This window comes from Centruroides vittatus, unplaced genomic scaffold (assembly GCF_030686945.1).
Source record: "Centruroides vittatus isolate TY-2023 unplaced genomic scaffold, ASM3068694v2 contig_854, whole genome shotgun sequence".
NCBI lineage: Eukaryota > Metazoa > Arthropoda > Arachnida > Scorpiones > Buthidae > Centruroides > Centruroides vittatus.
The window spans coordinates 2,011,469-2,029,445 of NW_027122558.1; the positions used below are offsets into that span (position 1 = coordinate 2,011,469).

General features: G+C 32.5%; 1 protein-coding gene across 1 annotated transcript; it reads left to right on the forward strand.

Moving 5' to 3' along the window:
• The first annotated feature begins 991 nt into the window (after positions 1–991).
• wbl (endoplasmic reticulum protein 29-like protein wbl) lies at positions 992–16,178 on the forward strand. The gene is made up of 4 exons (XM_067279141.1): positions 992–1,167; positions 4,571–4,709; positions 15,210–15,371; positions 15,447–16,178. The coding sequence occupies exons 1-4, from the start codon at positions 1,066–1,068 to the stop codon at positions 15,770–15,772; spliced, it is 729 nt and encodes a 242-aa protein (XP_067135242.1). The 5' UTR covers positions 992–1,065; the 3' UTR covers positions 15,773–16,178.
• The last annotated feature ends 1,799 nt before the right edge of the window (positions 16,179–17,977 follow it).

Sequence of the window (17,977 nt, forward strand, 5' to 3'; positions counted from 1 at the left end):
CTTACCCCCTCGAGCTTCACCCACCAAAATTTAATACCATCGATGCCCTTTAAACACAAGTTACCGTGCCAAATTTCGTTTCTTAGTTATTACCATATCTCGAAATATTAAACGAAATAGATGCTAACGAGCGCATCCAGGGATTTTTTTGCCGTTTTTTGACTTTATTGGGTTCGGAAATCTTGTCGAGTATACATAACAGCCGAGAAAATAACAAGTAATGCATTTGTAACAGTATAATCGTGAACAAAGAAGTAAAATTGTTTAAAAATTGAGAACTCTTCGATGGCTACAAATTTCGACCGATGGGAGTCGGGCCGACGACGCTTTTACTCATTTCAATCGTATACAAGTTTTTTAATACAACTCCACTCATAGGCTATTGGCTCGATGTATTCGAGAATCGCCATTCACCTAAAAATCTTCTCGACGCGGGGTCTTCCAGAACTTAAGACCGCGTTTCTTTATGCAGAGAGAGTGTAGCGAAATGACGTCACGAGCAGTGTTGGCCAATTAGAAACCAGTTTCAGTGTGTTCGCTGTAAAGCGCTTCTCGAGCGCTGCATAAAGAAACGCTGCTTAAACGACACCTTAAACGCCCGGCCATCCGGCCGACCAATTTCTTCGGTGGCAGTTAAATTTAACGTCTATAATGGCAGCAAAAACTTCACACCGGCTAATCTCGGAGAAAACTATTTAGTAAAAACTAGAAAACTTCCTCCGCTATTTAATTTGTCTATTTTCTAGTTAAACGTTTGATAAAAATCGAACAACGCCTAAAATGTACAAATTCGATATTTATTTTCCCGGCATAAATTTTTGTCTCGGACGAAAATATTTTGTGAGTTTATTCAGAAAAAGAGCCTACAAGGCTAACATCTCCATATAAACCAAAAAAGAAGAAATATTTTTTGAAGCGTTGGACGGACGACGGACGCGCGTCGATGTCTGCAGTGCGACCGACAGGGCGGCGCGACGTCCGTTGGGAAAGGAAAGAGTGGCGAGCGACGTCCATCCGAGTGGTTTTTTTGTACTAGAATATTTGTGGCGCGAGTCGAAGTAAGAGATGTCCCGTTTTCTTCGATTCTTCGTCCTTCTGCTCGCTCGTGCTTTACTGTCTTCGGCATTAAAAGGCGCCGTCGAATTGGACAGCTTAACTTTCGATAAGGTTTACACTTTCTTCGTGTTAATCCTCTATTTTACGTTACTGTTTTGATTATGTTTTCGTTTTGTCACTGTTATATACCTTTCTAAGCGTTCGGGTGCGTGCGCGTGCGCATATAGGGTACGCACGCACGTACTGTACGTGCCCTATATGCACACTGCATATAGCCTGTTACAAAATACCGAGCCTTATATTTTTGTCGACGAGCTTAAAACTTTGAAGAAATCTAATTAATTTTTGGTAAATTTATAAATTGGCATCCGTGGAGGGCGAGATCGCGGACGTGCTCCACGGGAGAGAGAGTTCGAGGAGGCCCGTGGCGACGGAGGACGGGGGAAAACTCGACGCCGTGGCCTCCCCGGATCCACCTCTCTGCCCGGCGGTCGTCGGATCCCTTTCGGGGTTTGCGGGAGCGCTTTTTGACCGTTCGGTTCCGTCGACGTCGTTCGTCGTTTTTAACTCTGCCGGAAAGTGGACGGGGCGGGTGGACGGAATTTTTGCCGACGGCGTACCGCCCCGTCTCTTCGACCGATGCGGTTTCTTAATTTTGATTTATTGTTAAAAAATTACTTTGACGACATTCGATTTATCGTTAAATCGAATGTCCGTCGCAAACTTTATGGAACCTTTTGCATTTTGTGATGCCCCGTGCGTAAGAAATTCGGTTTGTGGAAGACGTAATTAAAAAACTACGACAAAATCTAAGAAAACTAAAAGCACGTGGAGTTTGTCCTAACTAGAGAGCCTACGTATGTAGAGAGACCGGTCGATGCCTCGTGATGGCCGTGTTACGGTCAAAAAGGTCGAACCCGCTCGTGCGTGGACACTATCTTTCTACAATTAGCTAACTGTAGTGCATAAAAAAGTTCTTTTTATATTAGTTATACAAATACTTAAAAAATCTTAAAAACTAAATTAAAACAATTTATAATTTTATGTTTTAGACGATGTTAACAAGAAAACTCGCTTAATTATTTCTATTCGATTTCACTAATTGTTGAATATTGGGAATGGAACAGAAAAACGGGATAGACGGCTTAATCTTACCCTTATTAAATATTGTATACAATCATGTTAATTAAAGAAAAATTTTTGAAATTTTTTACTTTCGGAAATGTTAATGGCGACTGACGGATTACAAACAATTAGCAAATCGGTTCAAAGTAAAATTATGAACGTGTATTCGTTTTTTGCATTTTATTTACAAACTTTAAAAATAAACCTAAACTGTATTATACAAATTAAAAACTAGCTTATTACCAAATTACTGGAATGAATCACAAACAATTAAGAACCTTTAAAATCCAATAACACAATTTTAATGAAAACATCTAACAAACGTTTTTGACCTTGCCCGAGGTCTGCAGGTCTGCTTCGGGTTTTTAACCAACAAAACTCCGATTTAAGATGCATAGACCAAAATATATTTGAAAAATTATTTTTTTAAATTTGGAACGACGCATAACGTATATAAAAATTTAAACGGCAGACAATATAGAAAGAATAAAATATATAAGTGACCCGTATACAAAAAATTTCTGTTTGCCACTAGTTACATCTTAAAAATTTTTTGTATATGGATTAGTTATATATTTTATGGTTTCCATATTGTCTGCCGTTAAAATTTTTATATACGTTATGCGTCGTTCCAAATTTTAAAAAATAATTTTTCAAATATATTTTGGTCTATGCATCTTAATTCGGACTTTTGTTGGTTAAAAACCCGAAGCAGACCTCGGGCAAGGTCAAAAACGTTCGTTAGATGTTTTCATTAAAATTGTGTTACCGGATTTTAAAGGTTTTTTGATTGTTTGTATTATACAAGTTTTTCTGGTGGATAAGGCAATTTATTTCCTTCTGTATCATTAAGATTTCCAATTCTACTGTTGATTTTTCATTCTCAAAAATTTGATATTGAACTTTGATGTGATATCTTTTACTTTTTCAAGAGAACCGGGGCTACAAAAAATATAAAGCATTTTCAGACAATTCATCCGTCTTAGGTAGTGTTTAAAATTGGTTAGTCCAGTTATAATTGGGAAAGAGAGATGATAAAATTTTTTATTGGTGACAAGATTTTTCTTTTATAGGTGGGAAAAAATAGCTTAGTTAATCCTCCTTTATTATATTTAAACACAGTTCCGTTTTAAATCTATTTTAATATGGACATATTTTTAAAAAAGTTTTTGAATAAGTCATATATTTAAATTAATTTTATAATCTTTGGAAGCAGTTTTTGCTTTTACGTCAACTTTTTGATTTCCAGAAATGAATGAATATCCTAAAGAAATATGAAATTAACTCTATTATTAATATCTTAAACAGTATTTTCTTACTTTTACAAGGAGAATTTAGAAGTGATTTTGAGACAGATTCTTTTTTTTTTCCCATAGTCTAAAGACCATTAGGCATCTCTAGGAAATTGTCTTGGTTTACTCTTTCTAGGTCTCTCTGTCTCGACGTATCGTAGATAGTTGTCAATGCGGTCCGTTTCTTATATTATCAATCCATGTGGCACTTCACCTTCCTCTTGTCTCGTTTCCCTGATGTCACTCCTTCCGGATTGCGATTAAATCTGATACAGATTTTTAATTTGACAGATTCTAGTCTCATTCTGTTTCTTCTATCTGTAGATTCTTCATAATACTGAACAGTCTTTCAACATATGCATTACTAACAGGAACAGAAAATCCAGCCTTATATTAAGTTGAACAGTCATTATTCCTAAATAGTTTCACTCACTGTTCATCTACTGGTTCTGTTACATCATCATCTGTCTCTTCTTTTACCTGCTTATGAAAATATCTGCTTGTATTTGATGGATATAAAGATTTTACAATTAGAAGTTTTATTATTAAGTAAAATTGAGTTTATTGGATTCAAAGATTTGATTGGGGTTAACTTTATCAGTCTTAAAGTAGTATAAATGGCATTTTAATGTAGATTAGAATAATTTGGAATGTTTTGGAAGAAAGAATTAACCTGGAGCAGGATTTGAACTTGCATTATCATGCAGATGTGTTTTTGGTAACACTGATGAAACCACTGTCTGATTTTCACTTCCAGATCTATTAATTTGACCATGTAAGATTCATGATGATTTTAATTGTTAATTTATCTGTCTGGTAAAGAGGTTGGAGGTTTGAGTCTGTTCTGGGTTGATCTTGTCTAGAATATTATAAATTATTGAATTTAATTTTAAAATTAATGTATTTAATAATAATAAATAGCAGATACTTACTTTTTACTACAACTACTTACTTTTAGTTCAAATTATATAATTTTTATGATTATGGTCTAGCCAAAATATAGCATGAAGAAATCTGTCTTTTAGATATTTGGTTAGTAGGAATTGGACTTGGTGGTGGTTATATGTGTGTATAATGAATTTAATTTTTATTTTCAGATAGTAAATAAATTTGAAGCAGTAGTAGTGAAATTTGATATTGCTTATCCGTATGGAGAAAAAGAGGATGAATATGGAAAAGTTGCAGAGTCGTCACAGTTTACTCCAGAACTTCTTGTAGCTGAAGTCGGAGTAAAAGGTAATGAAAACATGTTTATATAATAATACAATAATCTCCTAAGTCATTTATTTCAAATACAAATGTTTGATTATTCAAACGTACAAAATGATCCAAAATACTTGGACATATTTTGCACATCGTACTACTGATAAGCAAGAGAATATGGAAATCAGTTTTGTTACAGTGAGACAAAAAAAATTTTAATTAACATAATGCATTGGACTATTGCACATATAAACTTTTTTCATAGAGGTGTAATGTAATGTACAAAAGGTGGGGTTACACAATTTAGGGTTCAAATCAAGTACCAGGCCTGGACTTGATGGGAAGCAAAATGTATGATCCAAAATAACACTTATGTAAGTAAAAATCTACAATCATATTTATTAGCTTGAACAGTATTATTTACATATAAACAACAATGATTATAACAAGAATTAGTAATGAGTATACATTTTAAATATTCAAAAAAAAAAAAGTCAACATTAGTTATATACAAAATAAACAATTAATCAATGAAAAATTCTTTTTCATATAAATCAAATCAAATCTTCACCAAATAATTAAACAAAGAATATTCTTCTTACGAGCTGATTGCTTATCAAAGAATGCCAGACAATTCACTTCGATGAAGGTTGCTGTTGGGAACTACACCACACTGTTGAATGGATGTGTCCTCTTTTATCTGTCTATCACTGTAACTCCGCATTGCCCCCTATTTACATGTCCACGTGTAATGGAATCGGTCACTGGTGTAAATTATCTTTAGATTTTTATTTCTTAATTTAGCACATTGAGGGTTCCTTAGAAGTTTCCATTCAAAAGAAGAAAAAACCCCGAAAAGGAAATAATTATTGTAAGGAACTGAGTCCGAGCATTATTTTTATTTTATTATTATTTTTTCGTTTTATTATCTTTTGTTTGGGGCTTATGTTTATTTAGGACGAAGGTTCCCCACCACTCTCTTGTTAGTAATAAAAAAAATGAAGATAAAACGACTCACGGAGAAATAAGCGCCATAGGAAAAATCTTGCGCACTTGCGCTGCTCGGCGGAAGTAACAGTCCGCAGAAAAAAAAATGGAGGGGGGAGTCCCCACAATCACTAGTAAAGAAATACAGTCAAACCTGTTTTTATGCGGGGGATAGGGACCGCATTAAAAAAAACGCATTAAAAAAATCTCACAAAACTTCACGAATGGCTGTAAATAATAGTTTTCGCAACACAATTAAAAAAATAATTTTTATGCGGTCAACAGGGACCGCATAAAAAAGTCTCACATAGAAAATAACTCAAAACCGTACAAAATAGAATTTATTGACAACAGATGTCAGCACTTGACATCGTCTGGTCTATCGTCTGTTTTACATATTTTTGTCCAGGTGGTGTTTTGTTGACTTTAAAAAGTAAATTATTTCATTTTTCGCATATTCATGCAATAATATTACTATAATAAGTGCATTTATGCTATAATAAGTTTATTTAGCTATAATAAGTCAACGTGAGACATGACGAATCGAATGAGACTAGTCGCCAACTATACCGCACAAATTAAAAATTTGCATTAAAAAAATCGCACAAATAAAAATCGCACATAAAAAGAGCGCATAAAAACAGGTTTGACTGTACTTGATAAACCGTCTTAACATCCCAGAAAATTATGATAAATATTTTGTAAACGGTTTATAAGCTTTGTCAGAAACTTAAAGCTGCCAGAAAAGAAAGTTAATGTTAGCAACTAAGTATGTAAATAAGGGGAGTAACCCAGCTGAAGTGTGACGTCACCTCACAGTATAAAACCCGTACGTTAACCGAAGAAGGAGAGGTGAATTACAAATCGAGGCGACTTTGAGAGCGAGGTTAATTCTAAAGCGAAGTATTTTCTGATAGAAGTCCAGATTGATAATTGTACGATCCAAGGTGTTAAAGAGGAGTTCGATTGACGATTTGACGATATCGAAAGGATTGAGGAAATAGTTTCTTCGTATAGTGAGGTGACGGATAGACGTTTAATTAGTAAGAGATTTTGTTCATAGTTTCTAAGTATTTGATTTGTCGAATTTCAAAGGGGAATTAATATTAAGTTAAGCTAAGTAGCTGAATTTATTGTTGGGTTGACTTGTTGATTTTCGTTAATAAATTTTGTTTGAATTATTGACACTTGTACGTAGTACATTCTAGTTACAAATTAAATATATTTGAACTTTTGATCTGACTTGATATTTATCGTTATTATTACTAATTTTTTCGGTGCACGCTTAAAAGCCCAGGCCTGGAAAACTAATCTCGAATCCGCGTAAAGTACCCGTTAGGTTAACGGAAGTTTTACCGACCGCAATTATAGTCGGTTTCCTAAGATACTAAAAATAGTACTTTACATTATAACTAAAAATAACATTCAAAACATAAAATAAGAACACCGCTAAACCCGATATAAACTAGACACCAACTAAATGCCAAAATTCAGATAGAATTTCGGCATTTAGTTGGTGTCTAACATAAAATAACAATTGGACTTTGACTCCTTACAGAGGCATCTTGAATCTTTGATGCAAATGTTCCACAGTCACTTCAGTATCAGTTGCAATACCAATATTCCATCAAAAAATACTATTAATTGCTGAATGCAAAATTTTTGAGACATTAGCCACTAACAAATGGCAGTCAGGAAGAGATTGTAACGTGTGTACTCCAGAAATCTGGACAGAGTTTCAGAAGCTGGTCATAGTGCAAATGACTTTTTTCTGTAGGATTATTTCAAAAGCAAAGCATATGCTACCCACTTCAACAATGTTACTGTACTAAAGCTTCTAGCTTTAGTCAAGTTCTGGAAGGAAATTCAAAACATCTCTGATGGTACATCAAGCAAAGTGATGATCAACATTCATAATAGAGTAGAAGAATATAGCGAAGTCCTGGAAACTCAACTCTTGATAACTTGACATTCTGTAAAACTTCTCTTGTCATTCAAAAAAAAAAAAATAATACATTTAAACTAATTTTTACCTCTAAAACTTAAAATTAGGATCTATTGTTTTTTACTAGTGACACTTGATAATAGCATTAATTCTGTGTGTTAACAAAGGAAAGTCCAAGGTGTTACTGCAAAATGCCACAATCCAACTCTCACTAACTCAAAAGTAGTCATTGAATAGTCAATATTTTTTTAAATTAAAATTTACTTACATTTTAACTATGTACCAATAGTGACTATTTCTATTTGTATGTTAATTTGGACATATAAAACATCAACTGAAGAGAGACAGAGTCCCTCTTCAGTTGATGTTTTTATAAAGATAACAAAGTAAAATATACATAAAAGCTGCATTAAAAAGTTGAATTTTTTACACACTGGAAACTTACAAGCTACTTTAGCTTGTAATTAAAATCATGATGGCAGTAAAGATTCATCAGAGTCCATGCTTTTTGTATTGAATTCTATAAAATTTTCTTTCCAAACTTGTGTGTCCAGGATAAAATGTACCCTTTTAGTGGATTTTGTTGCATATGACAACATATGTTGCAAAGTTTTTACTATAAAATTAATAATGTATGTACAGTACTGTACATACACTTAGAAATTCATGAGGAGATCTATGTATCATGACTAGAGCTGAAAATTTTCGCTTTTGGCGAATTTCTTATCTGTATTCACCTGGAATGAGCATCTTTCAATTAGTACTAATTTAAAAATCTGGTCTCAATATGACTAAGTGTTTTTGGCGAAAATAGGCAGTTTTTACCCTAACTGGGGAATTTGGCAATAGGTGGCAAAATCATCAGTTTCCCATGTGCTATGTACAAAAAAGTTAATAAAATGACCTTTTTTTTTTGTTTTGTATAATTATTACTGTATTTTTATGGAATGACTGGCATGCCAGTCTATCTGGGGAGACCATAAAATCAGATACTTTTGTATGGTAACAGTTGGCATGCCGGTTTAAGTGAGTTTATACCTTCTTCTCTAGAGGCTGCATTAAAAAAACGAACAAGTTTTTGTTCTAAAACTGTGAAACTGTCAGCTATGATTATACGTTTGATTTCTTCATTTTGTCTTCTTTCTAACGACATAAAATAGTCATGGAATTCCGAAAGTGCTTTTTTAAATATGTATTTTATTGTTATTTGATTCAAAAATATAAAAATAAACATATTAAATTTAAGAAACTTGCTGTAAATTCTTTTTGCTTACACTGATTAATTTCAGCTTTGTGTGAAATTTGAAAGAAAAGTGCAATTTTTAGTTTGGGGTAGTTAGTGGGTGTAGTCCACACTGACTAATTACTACTAGTACTAATGTCAATAAGTCACTAATTGTTTTATTTTCTCGAAAACTCCCTTTCTGGTTTTAAGTCAGTCAAATTACAATGTTGTTATTTCACTGTACTGGGAAGAATGTTTTCTTTAACATTTAATTAACAACTAGTTTTGTTAATTTGAGTAATTTTTTTTATTTTAGTCATAACTCGTGGTTTCCTGCATGCTGGTCTCCCCCATTTTTGTGCGGCATACCAGTCATTCTGTGAAAATACTTTACTATGAATATTTAAGTGAAGTGTGGACATATATATTTTGCAGTGTATATATATATATGGAAAATATCATTACTTTAAACTATTAAAGAAAAACATATTTCTGTTTTAATAGAAACATTCTTTTGAATGGGGTTTGTCACACTCCACCTTATCAACACCTGGTTAAAACATTCAAAATTGGATTTTTCTAAAACAAAAGAGAACACCTGAAAGTTCTCATAAATAAGGCCAAAAGGATTTTGTAAATGCTAAAGTACAAAGTTCACCAGTGGAAAGGTGAAAATTTTGATGTTAAATATTCTATTTATACTTTTTGGTATATTTGCATTCTTAATACAAATTTGATGTTTTCATAATCATTGTATTCTTCACTATAAATATGATGACCGTGTTAAAATACAGTATAACAGCCAGCACATACCTCTTAATAATAGACACCTCTAAATAGCAGACAAACTTCTCAGTCCTGATGGTTTGCTATTAGAGGTTTTATTGTATATAGGTTTTTTAAGGATGCCACAGATCAACTAAATTATTTCATTTTATTTTGAAAAATGCATTTTGTGCACTTTTTTGCCTCTCTTTAAACCCTTTTTACACTAAAATAATTTACAATAATTATAAATACAACTTTCCAGTATAAATTGTAATGAATTGTATTTTTACTCTCAGTTTTTTTTACCAGTTTCTACTTTTTGTGTTACATTCAGTATTTGTTTTAAATATTGATTATTTTCCCCCTTGTTCTTTTTGTTTTTATTACCTAATCATAAAGTAAAAAATTACAACAATACTTCATAATAAGTTTTAATAATTTTTAATGTTTAAATGTATCACTTACAATCTCTTTCTTTGGTTATCACATTCAATAAGTCTTTGTATTTATTTTAAGAACGACAAAATTTTCTATTACACCTTGCCAAAATATGTCTCAAACAAATTTACATATCTTTATTTGTTAAAATGTTTATAAAGATTGTTATCCTGTGGCAATTAACGTTTTATCTCATATGTCTGTTATACCGCTGTGGTATTTACAATGTAATTTCTCTGTATTTTATTTAATTTTAGACTATTATTTAGATTAAGTGTGTTTATTTTTATTATTATTATTTGTGATTTAAGTCGTCTTTTTTATAAATTATTTTTTGTATCAGTTATTTTTATATTTTCATATCTATTTTTCAATCTTCATTATTACAATGATAGGCTGTTTTCATAATTATATTTTATAACTTTAATAGGCTTTCTTAAATCTATTATATAGTTTTCTATTAGTTTCATATATATAGACTTTTTATTATTACTGTTGCAAGTACTGTACTGTACATGTTAATTTCTATACCACATTTTTTGTTTTCATTTTTTTTCTGATAGACTATCTTCAATTATTTTATTTATTTTTTTGTTTTTTTTAATTGAATTTCCTATTTTGTTGTTAAGTTTTGGTATTGGTACTATATTGTGATTTATAATCAAGTTTTTAAAATACAAAATCCCTTTTCCATGTATTTTAAAATTGTTATATTGTTCATTATATTTCTTTGTTACTTTCCTTGTCGTCGTCATTATATTTTTTGTCATGTATTTAATATGTTTATAGTGTAGTTGTTCAGTTGCAATATTTTGAATACTACTATAATTTTTACTGTCTTTTGGAAATCCTTGGTTGTTCATTGATAAAATTCAAAATTGTATACTTAAAAAATATTATATTGCATATTTAGTGGTGGGACTCGACAGAACTTCTAACAATGTATTGTTCGTAAAATTTTTTCCTAAATACTTCGATGTGCCACCCAAAAGCAAAATGCTCTATCTCTGTGAAAATTGAAAATCAAGTTGCACGCTTGTCGTCAGGCCTAGTTACTATCCTTTATCTATACTGCCTTATATCTAGCGTGAAAAACATTCTGCACTTATTACTGAACATTTTTTGTGCTAGTTATTGGACAGTGCTGATAAAGGACATTCGATTATTAATCACGATGACGAGTGTGCAACTTGATTTTCAATATTTTTGGAGATAGTGTTTTGTCGTTGGGTGGTATAACTCTCTCCCAACCTGTTGAAATTACTCCTCTCACATTCAGTTGAGATTGTGTAGTTGATCCCCAAGTGACCTTTGCTGACTAAAAACTTAAGTCATCTGATTATTCTTCTTTTGTATCGAAATGTTATATATACATTTCATTTGGCTGCATTAGATTTTTAACAAAGATTAGTACTACTTGGCATAACTTTTATGCCAAATTACATCGACTATTAGAGAGATTGCGGCCAAAGTTTTCGTCTCTAAAATGTGAACGTCGGGTGCTGCCGTCTTGTAAACCTAGAAGTTTGACAATGGCATTTTGAACACCATTGTCAAACTGAGCATGGCGAGTAGAAGTTGTGCTTAAACATCTGCATCTTTCTGTGTTTTGGGTTAAAATTATGATGTATTTTATTAAAATAATGATTACAATGTTATTCACAAATGCTTTAAGAAAGAAACAGATTATTTTAAATCCAGAAATTATTTAATTATTCAACTTTTTGCAAGTGTGAAATGGCCTATAGAATTTTTATATATTTGTGTTCATAATAGCTTATCATAATTCTGTAGAAGTAGGTTTGTTCTTCCACGGCATCTTCTACCATCGGCAGCATAATAGGTTTGTAAATTTTCTAAAAATAATTTTCCGAGCTGCTTTCGGATTTACATAAGCCACGACTTCCCTCAACAAAAGTATGAGATAGTCCTAGCGTCCTGTCGTACGGTAAGAGAGACAATGCTAATTAAAAATAATTATTTAGTGTTATTAAACATCCTATAAATATTTTAAAATAGTCTAATTTGTTTCTTTACGTCTGCTAATAACCTTCGTCGTTCTTAAATGTTTCTGCCATTTTTGAACAATATCCCATGAATCAGTGTGTGACGTGAATGTGAGGTGCAACATGTTTTACTTGAAGTTCAAATGTCAAACGTATACTTCTGCTTGCTGTCTAAGTTTAAAGTTTGAACTTTGGCCACAACCTCTCTATTATGTTAGTACTTAAAGACAAAAAACCTATTCCAGCAACAATTTTTTTAATTTTACCTAACAGTTTCTAATCTGTAGCCATTGTCAGGATCAAGCACTTTGAATAGAATTCTTTAAAGTTTAAATACTACATTCTAAACAAGAATTATTTAAATACATAAAATTGGTAAATTGAGAATAGCAGTAAATGTGTACAACACTGTCAAAAGTATACAGAATAAAATATATAAATAAATTTAAATATAAAAGTAAAGTAAATAAATAAATACGTAAATGAGATATTTGTTTAGTGTATGTTATCACTGCTCACTGCCTCGAGAAGGTACTTTCAAGCTGCTGATGAACAAACAGCATCTTTATGTTTTATGCACGAATCCTTAACACTGTGCTTATATATGTATATTTTTTCAAGAGTTGTATCTGCTTGTTGATCCTCTGTTGTTTTTAAGAGCTTAGCTTTGTTAAAGTTTGGTGTATTGTCTGGTACAGTGGCCATTATAGCAGTGATAACATAGATTAAAGCAAATATCTCATTTATGCATTTATTTACTTTACTTTTATTTTTAAATTTATTTATTTATTTTATTCTGTATGCTTTTGACAGTGTTGTACACATTTACTGCTATTCTTAGTGTTTACAATAATCTAGTTAAAGCTCAATATATGATATTATGTTATTAACTATTGTATTGTAACTATTCTAAGTTTCAGGGGCACTGAACTCTAAAGTGTGATGAAAATTTGATTGGCTCAATAAACATGCAAATATACCTTGCTGGGTAATATGTTAGCTGGCCGAGTGCCATCGAGGAGACGTTCTTAGGCCGTGGGCGTAGGAGTCGCCCCCAGCCAGTGCCGTGTTTAACCAAGTAAGGTTATATTTAAATTAATATAACTCTGAAAGCGAAGACTTGCTCAGGGTCAGAGTGGTGCAACAGGCAAGTGGTGGTTGCGGAAACATGCAAATATTTTGAGAATTGTTGAAGCTGTTCAAAATTTGAGGAATGGCATCATTTGATTTGACTTCTTGTGCATCTTTCTAAATCAGTCCCATCAACATTGAACCAGTGGTTTTGGCTGTACTCTTGGTGACATTTTACCATTTGTTTGAAATGTGTTGTATGCAAATTAAGGATCTACAGTACACCAGAGTAAATTTTTGTTGCTGGAGATGTGTAGAATTCAAAAGACGATTTCAAGACAAAATCAGTCTAGATTGGACTACTAAAATTTGAGTATTTGGATTTGAAATTTTTGCTGACGTATGCTAGATTAAAATCAAACTTACCAAGGGCAGTGCAGTAGCACTATCCTTTATGTGTTGGTAGAATAGTGTTAAATATCAAAATTAATTGTTTGTTATTAAAGGGGAATTAATAGTTAATATTGTAACAGTCAATGTAATTTAGCATAAAATTTATGCCGAGCGATACTAACCTTAACTTTGTTAAAAATCTAAAGTAGTACAAACAAAAATGTACACAGAACTCTTTTGTACAAAGTATAATTATTTGCCATCAACTTTTACTTAGTACAAATACTATGAATCCAAATTTGCAGCCAACTGATAAAGGTAGATCAATGCTATTTTGGTTGTAACTCGCAAAATATTATGACACAAATAAAAATTTTGACAGAACAATTAGATATAAACATTTGGGGGCCTACTTCACAGTTCTCAGTTTGAGGATAGATGTTAATGTAGTAGTCTAAAATGAATGCCAAACGATTGCCAAATTACATTGGGTTATATTAATAGTGCTGATTAAATGTTTAGTAATTAGGCACCATCTCTAGGTCAAATTACATGTTAATAATTATTAAATTTTGCAAACTAATAAATTTTAGTTTGCAAAATTTAAATTATTTTTTTAAAAATTGAAAAGGATAGTTTTTTAAAAAGAGTTTAATTATAAACAGCTAAATAGTTTAATAAGCATTTTTTATCATTTAATTATTTTTATATTATTCTGATCTTTTGTGTACATAATGTGAAAAATTGTCTTTTAAAAGCACTACACATCCAGTGTAGAATCAGGTAATTGTAATGTGTCTGTAAAGAATTTGATATTCCAAATGTGACATAATTTTGTACAGTACACTGATGTTTCAGGATATGGAAGAGCTATCTGGGAAAAAGTTTAGTTGGAAAACTCATCACTATGGGGTGACTGTGAGTAGCAAAATGTGCATAATGTATGTGTGCCACAGGTAATTTCTGACTGTAAAATTATCTGTAGCATATGAAACATCATTGTTATTAGGGTGGATGGGCTTTGTCAGCTGTTGTGACCTTGCTGGAAGATTATTTCTTGGGATATTTTGTAAAAGTAAAGGCAAATGCCATTAGAGCTTCAAGCGTGAGGGAACTTCTGATGCCTTAAGAAATTATAACTGGATCATTTTTTAATATTCATGGCTCTACAAATCCCACAGTTGAGAGTTTAGTTTAAGTTAGGTAATGATAGAGAATTAAATTTTTCTCTAGGAGAAATCGCTTGCACAAATCTGAACTTGTGTTTGTGGCATCTGGACTGTTAGGTACTCCTCTGAATGGCGTTTCTTTTCAATGACTCCAAACATTAACTAATGACAATTTTAAATGCCTTTTTTAAAAATAAAGTCTGTAACTGAACAATTCTAGAAATTCCATTGAAATAATAATAATAATACTATTTCTGATTCAGTAGCATTATTTTAGTTTGGTATTTATAGACTCCAATACAACTTTATATTTGCATACATAAAGTTGTAGAAATAAATTGCTGAAAGTAGAAACTCTGGTGCAAATACTTTGTAGTGAGTTGTAAGGTTGAGAAAATTTTACTGTCGTTCAAGGTTTGGAGAAAACATATTTGTCCATTCTTCATATGGATGCCAGGTCATGCAGAAGACCATAATGGTAGGTATTTACTCTGGCAGATTACTGACTGGATTTCTAATGGATGTTTTCAGATTATGGAGACAGAGAAAATTCGGACCTGGCTGATCATTATGGAGTCAGCAAAGAAAACTTTCCAGTGGTGAAGTTGTTTGTGCAGGGAACCAAAGAGCCATACACATTCACAGGGGAGTTCAAGTCAGAAGAACTGAAGGCATTCATTAAGAAACATTCGAGTAAATATCATTTACTTTGAAATGATAAAGTTGGTAGAGGGCAAGAGTCTAAGTTTCAGGCTTTGTTTCGAGCAGAAGTGCGTCTGGTGTTGGACAAGTGTCTGCGACAATTCGACGAGCTGGCGGCCAGATTCATGAAGGCTGACGAAGAGGAGAGAAGGACCATTGTTGAAGAAGCACGAGAAGCCAGTTTGAAATTAACAGAAGAGGGGGAAAAGAAATCTGCTGATGTCTATATCAAGATGATGCAGAAGGTGGTGGAGCGTGGAGATGGGTTCATTGCCAGCGAAACTGAACGAGTAAAGAACATCAAGGAAGGTAAAATCACTTCCAGCAAGAAGGAAGAAATGCAAGGAAGACTTAACATACTTGAGTCTTTTGGGCCAAAAGATGAACTATAAATTGATTTTTCCTTTAAGAATATTGATTTAAGTTATCATCAATTTCCAATTTTTAGAATTATTATTTGTATATATGATTGTCATTCAGCACATTTTAATATGTAAGTGGCATCTAGTGCCAATCTTTATATATTTTGATGATTCTTACATAATTCAACTGTTTCTACCATGTTGGTTACATGCAATTCCTGGTCAACTGTCTCTTTTTAATCCAGTGAATTCCACATGTTTCCATTTTGTGTGTGTCAATGTCTACACGTACATATCTAGTAGCCCATTGGTTAGTTCTTTTGTCTAAGTTCTGGTTCTATTTTAGAAGGTCAGAAGTGTCCGACGTCTCTTAGAGCAGTGAAAGATAAAACTACATTTTAAACCATCTTTATTTACAATAAACATACAAAACTCATCTCTGTGTAAGAATTAATTTTTTACCTCTCATCTTTTGTAGAATGAGACAGAATTTTTCTATCAGAAACCAGATTGGGGAGGCCACAAAGCCAAAATCCATTATAGATCAGATTTACATTATGACATTCCCTGTTTGAATGGAAAGGATGCCACTGAAGTGGTGATTTTGATCAGACTGAGGGCACAAAAGCTTGAGCCATTGTGGGTTCTATTCTGGGTTGCCACAAAAAAAGCTATGTCACAGCCATTTTACATGGGTCTTTGAAATGGCAGGCATTAATAGTGTACTGTGGGACAGTGCTTTTTCTGACAAATGTTGATCAAATAAAAAATGAAGTAGGTTCTCAAATCAAAGAAGAAAGATTCAAATATGCAAATTTTGTTATTTGATGCACAATTTTCATAAATGTGCAATCAAATTCAAAAAATATTATTGTTTCAATGTGTTATGATTCAACTATATTTCTCGGTAAACTCATTCTATAGACACCAGTATTTCCAAATTTCTATCTAAGCTTAAAGTGTATTTACAAAAGTAGAACTTTGCATGATGATAGAACTGGTATATGAAGTTCTTGAAGTTTACACGTGAGCGTTCTTGTTTTGCACAAGTACATAGCAAGTGATATCTGCTGAAAATTCTAACAGAGTACAAGCTATGCATCCTACACAACAAGCATAGCATCCGTAGCAGTCTGTGTGGCTGAGGCTTTAGGTTATGCCTAAGAAGTTGACAAATTGTTGATATACATTTTTGTCATTATCTCTCTGCAGCAGTGTTCAAGGGATGAAATGATCGTGATGTCGGTGTACGTATACACAAGATGAAAAATTGTTACCAGATAAACCAATATAAGTTTGAGTGGTTGTATATTGCATAGAGGCTGTAGAGATGATCACTATTTGTGTTCTAGAAGCCTATTTTCTTTGGTTTATGAGAACTGTATGGAATGAGCTTCAGCATGCAAATGACAAGCATTGACAACCATTTATAAGCAACATTATTAGGATACAATACAATTCTATTGTTTGAATTTTTAAAAATTAAGTTTTTTTTTATTTCTAATGTACTGCAGAAAACACAGAATTTGTTGATGAAAGTAGTCTCACAATGGAATTTGGATATAAGTGTTCAAAACTGATTGCAATTAAAAAGTCTGAGAGAATCAAACTTTGTTGTTGTTTTTTTTTTTAGAATGAGTGCAGACTTTTCTTCTGAGACATCTGCATCATGTACTGTGGCCTAAAGTATATACATAGTGTTTGTTCATGGGAAAAAACTGTATGTATGTTGCTAAAATAAACTTCACTTATATGAAAAAACAAAAGAAATTTGTGTAAAATGAAAGGACTCAGGGAATTTTATTTGTTTATGGCAAGGTTTTCCTCTGATTTGGAGGTTATGGCCTTTGCCTTTTCCCTTGAAAGAATTAGCCAGAGTTGTTAGTGGAGGCATTTGGATGAATGCTTCCAGTACTGAGATGTGCTGTCTAGAATTTTGCTTATCACATACGTTGAGAATCTGGTGAGACATTGCACTAGTGTCAATGTTCAGAGCTTCTGAGAATCCTCAGCAATAGATTGTATTCAACAGGTAATGTTTAGCTGTTTCAGGTTGCCTGCAGTGTGTAGTTAGGTGAGTGAATATGTTTTCAGGTGTGTTAGAAGGCATTCAATGCAGAGTTGCCATTTTTGTTCATAGTTGGCTAATATTTACTTCCATGTTGTGATTGGCGCTCTCAGTAGATGAATAGTGGATAAACCTTGAGATGCATGTTATGCTCTGTGATATGCTCT

Bases quoted from the DNA above. Each gene is read 5' to 3' on its own strand.
- wbl (XM_067279141.1), top strand. From the start codon at position 1,066: ATGTCCCGTTTTCTTCGATTCTTCGTCCTTCTGCTCGCTCGTGCTTTA. The intron at 1,168-4,570 runs GTTTACACTTTC...TTTTATTTTCAG, and splicing joins ACAGCTTAACTTTCGATAAG to ATAGTAAATAAATTTGAAGC. The intron at 4,710-15,209 runs GTAATGAAAACA...GGATGTTTTCAG, and splicing joins AGCTGAAGTCGGAGTAAAAG to ATTATGGAGACAGAGAAAAT.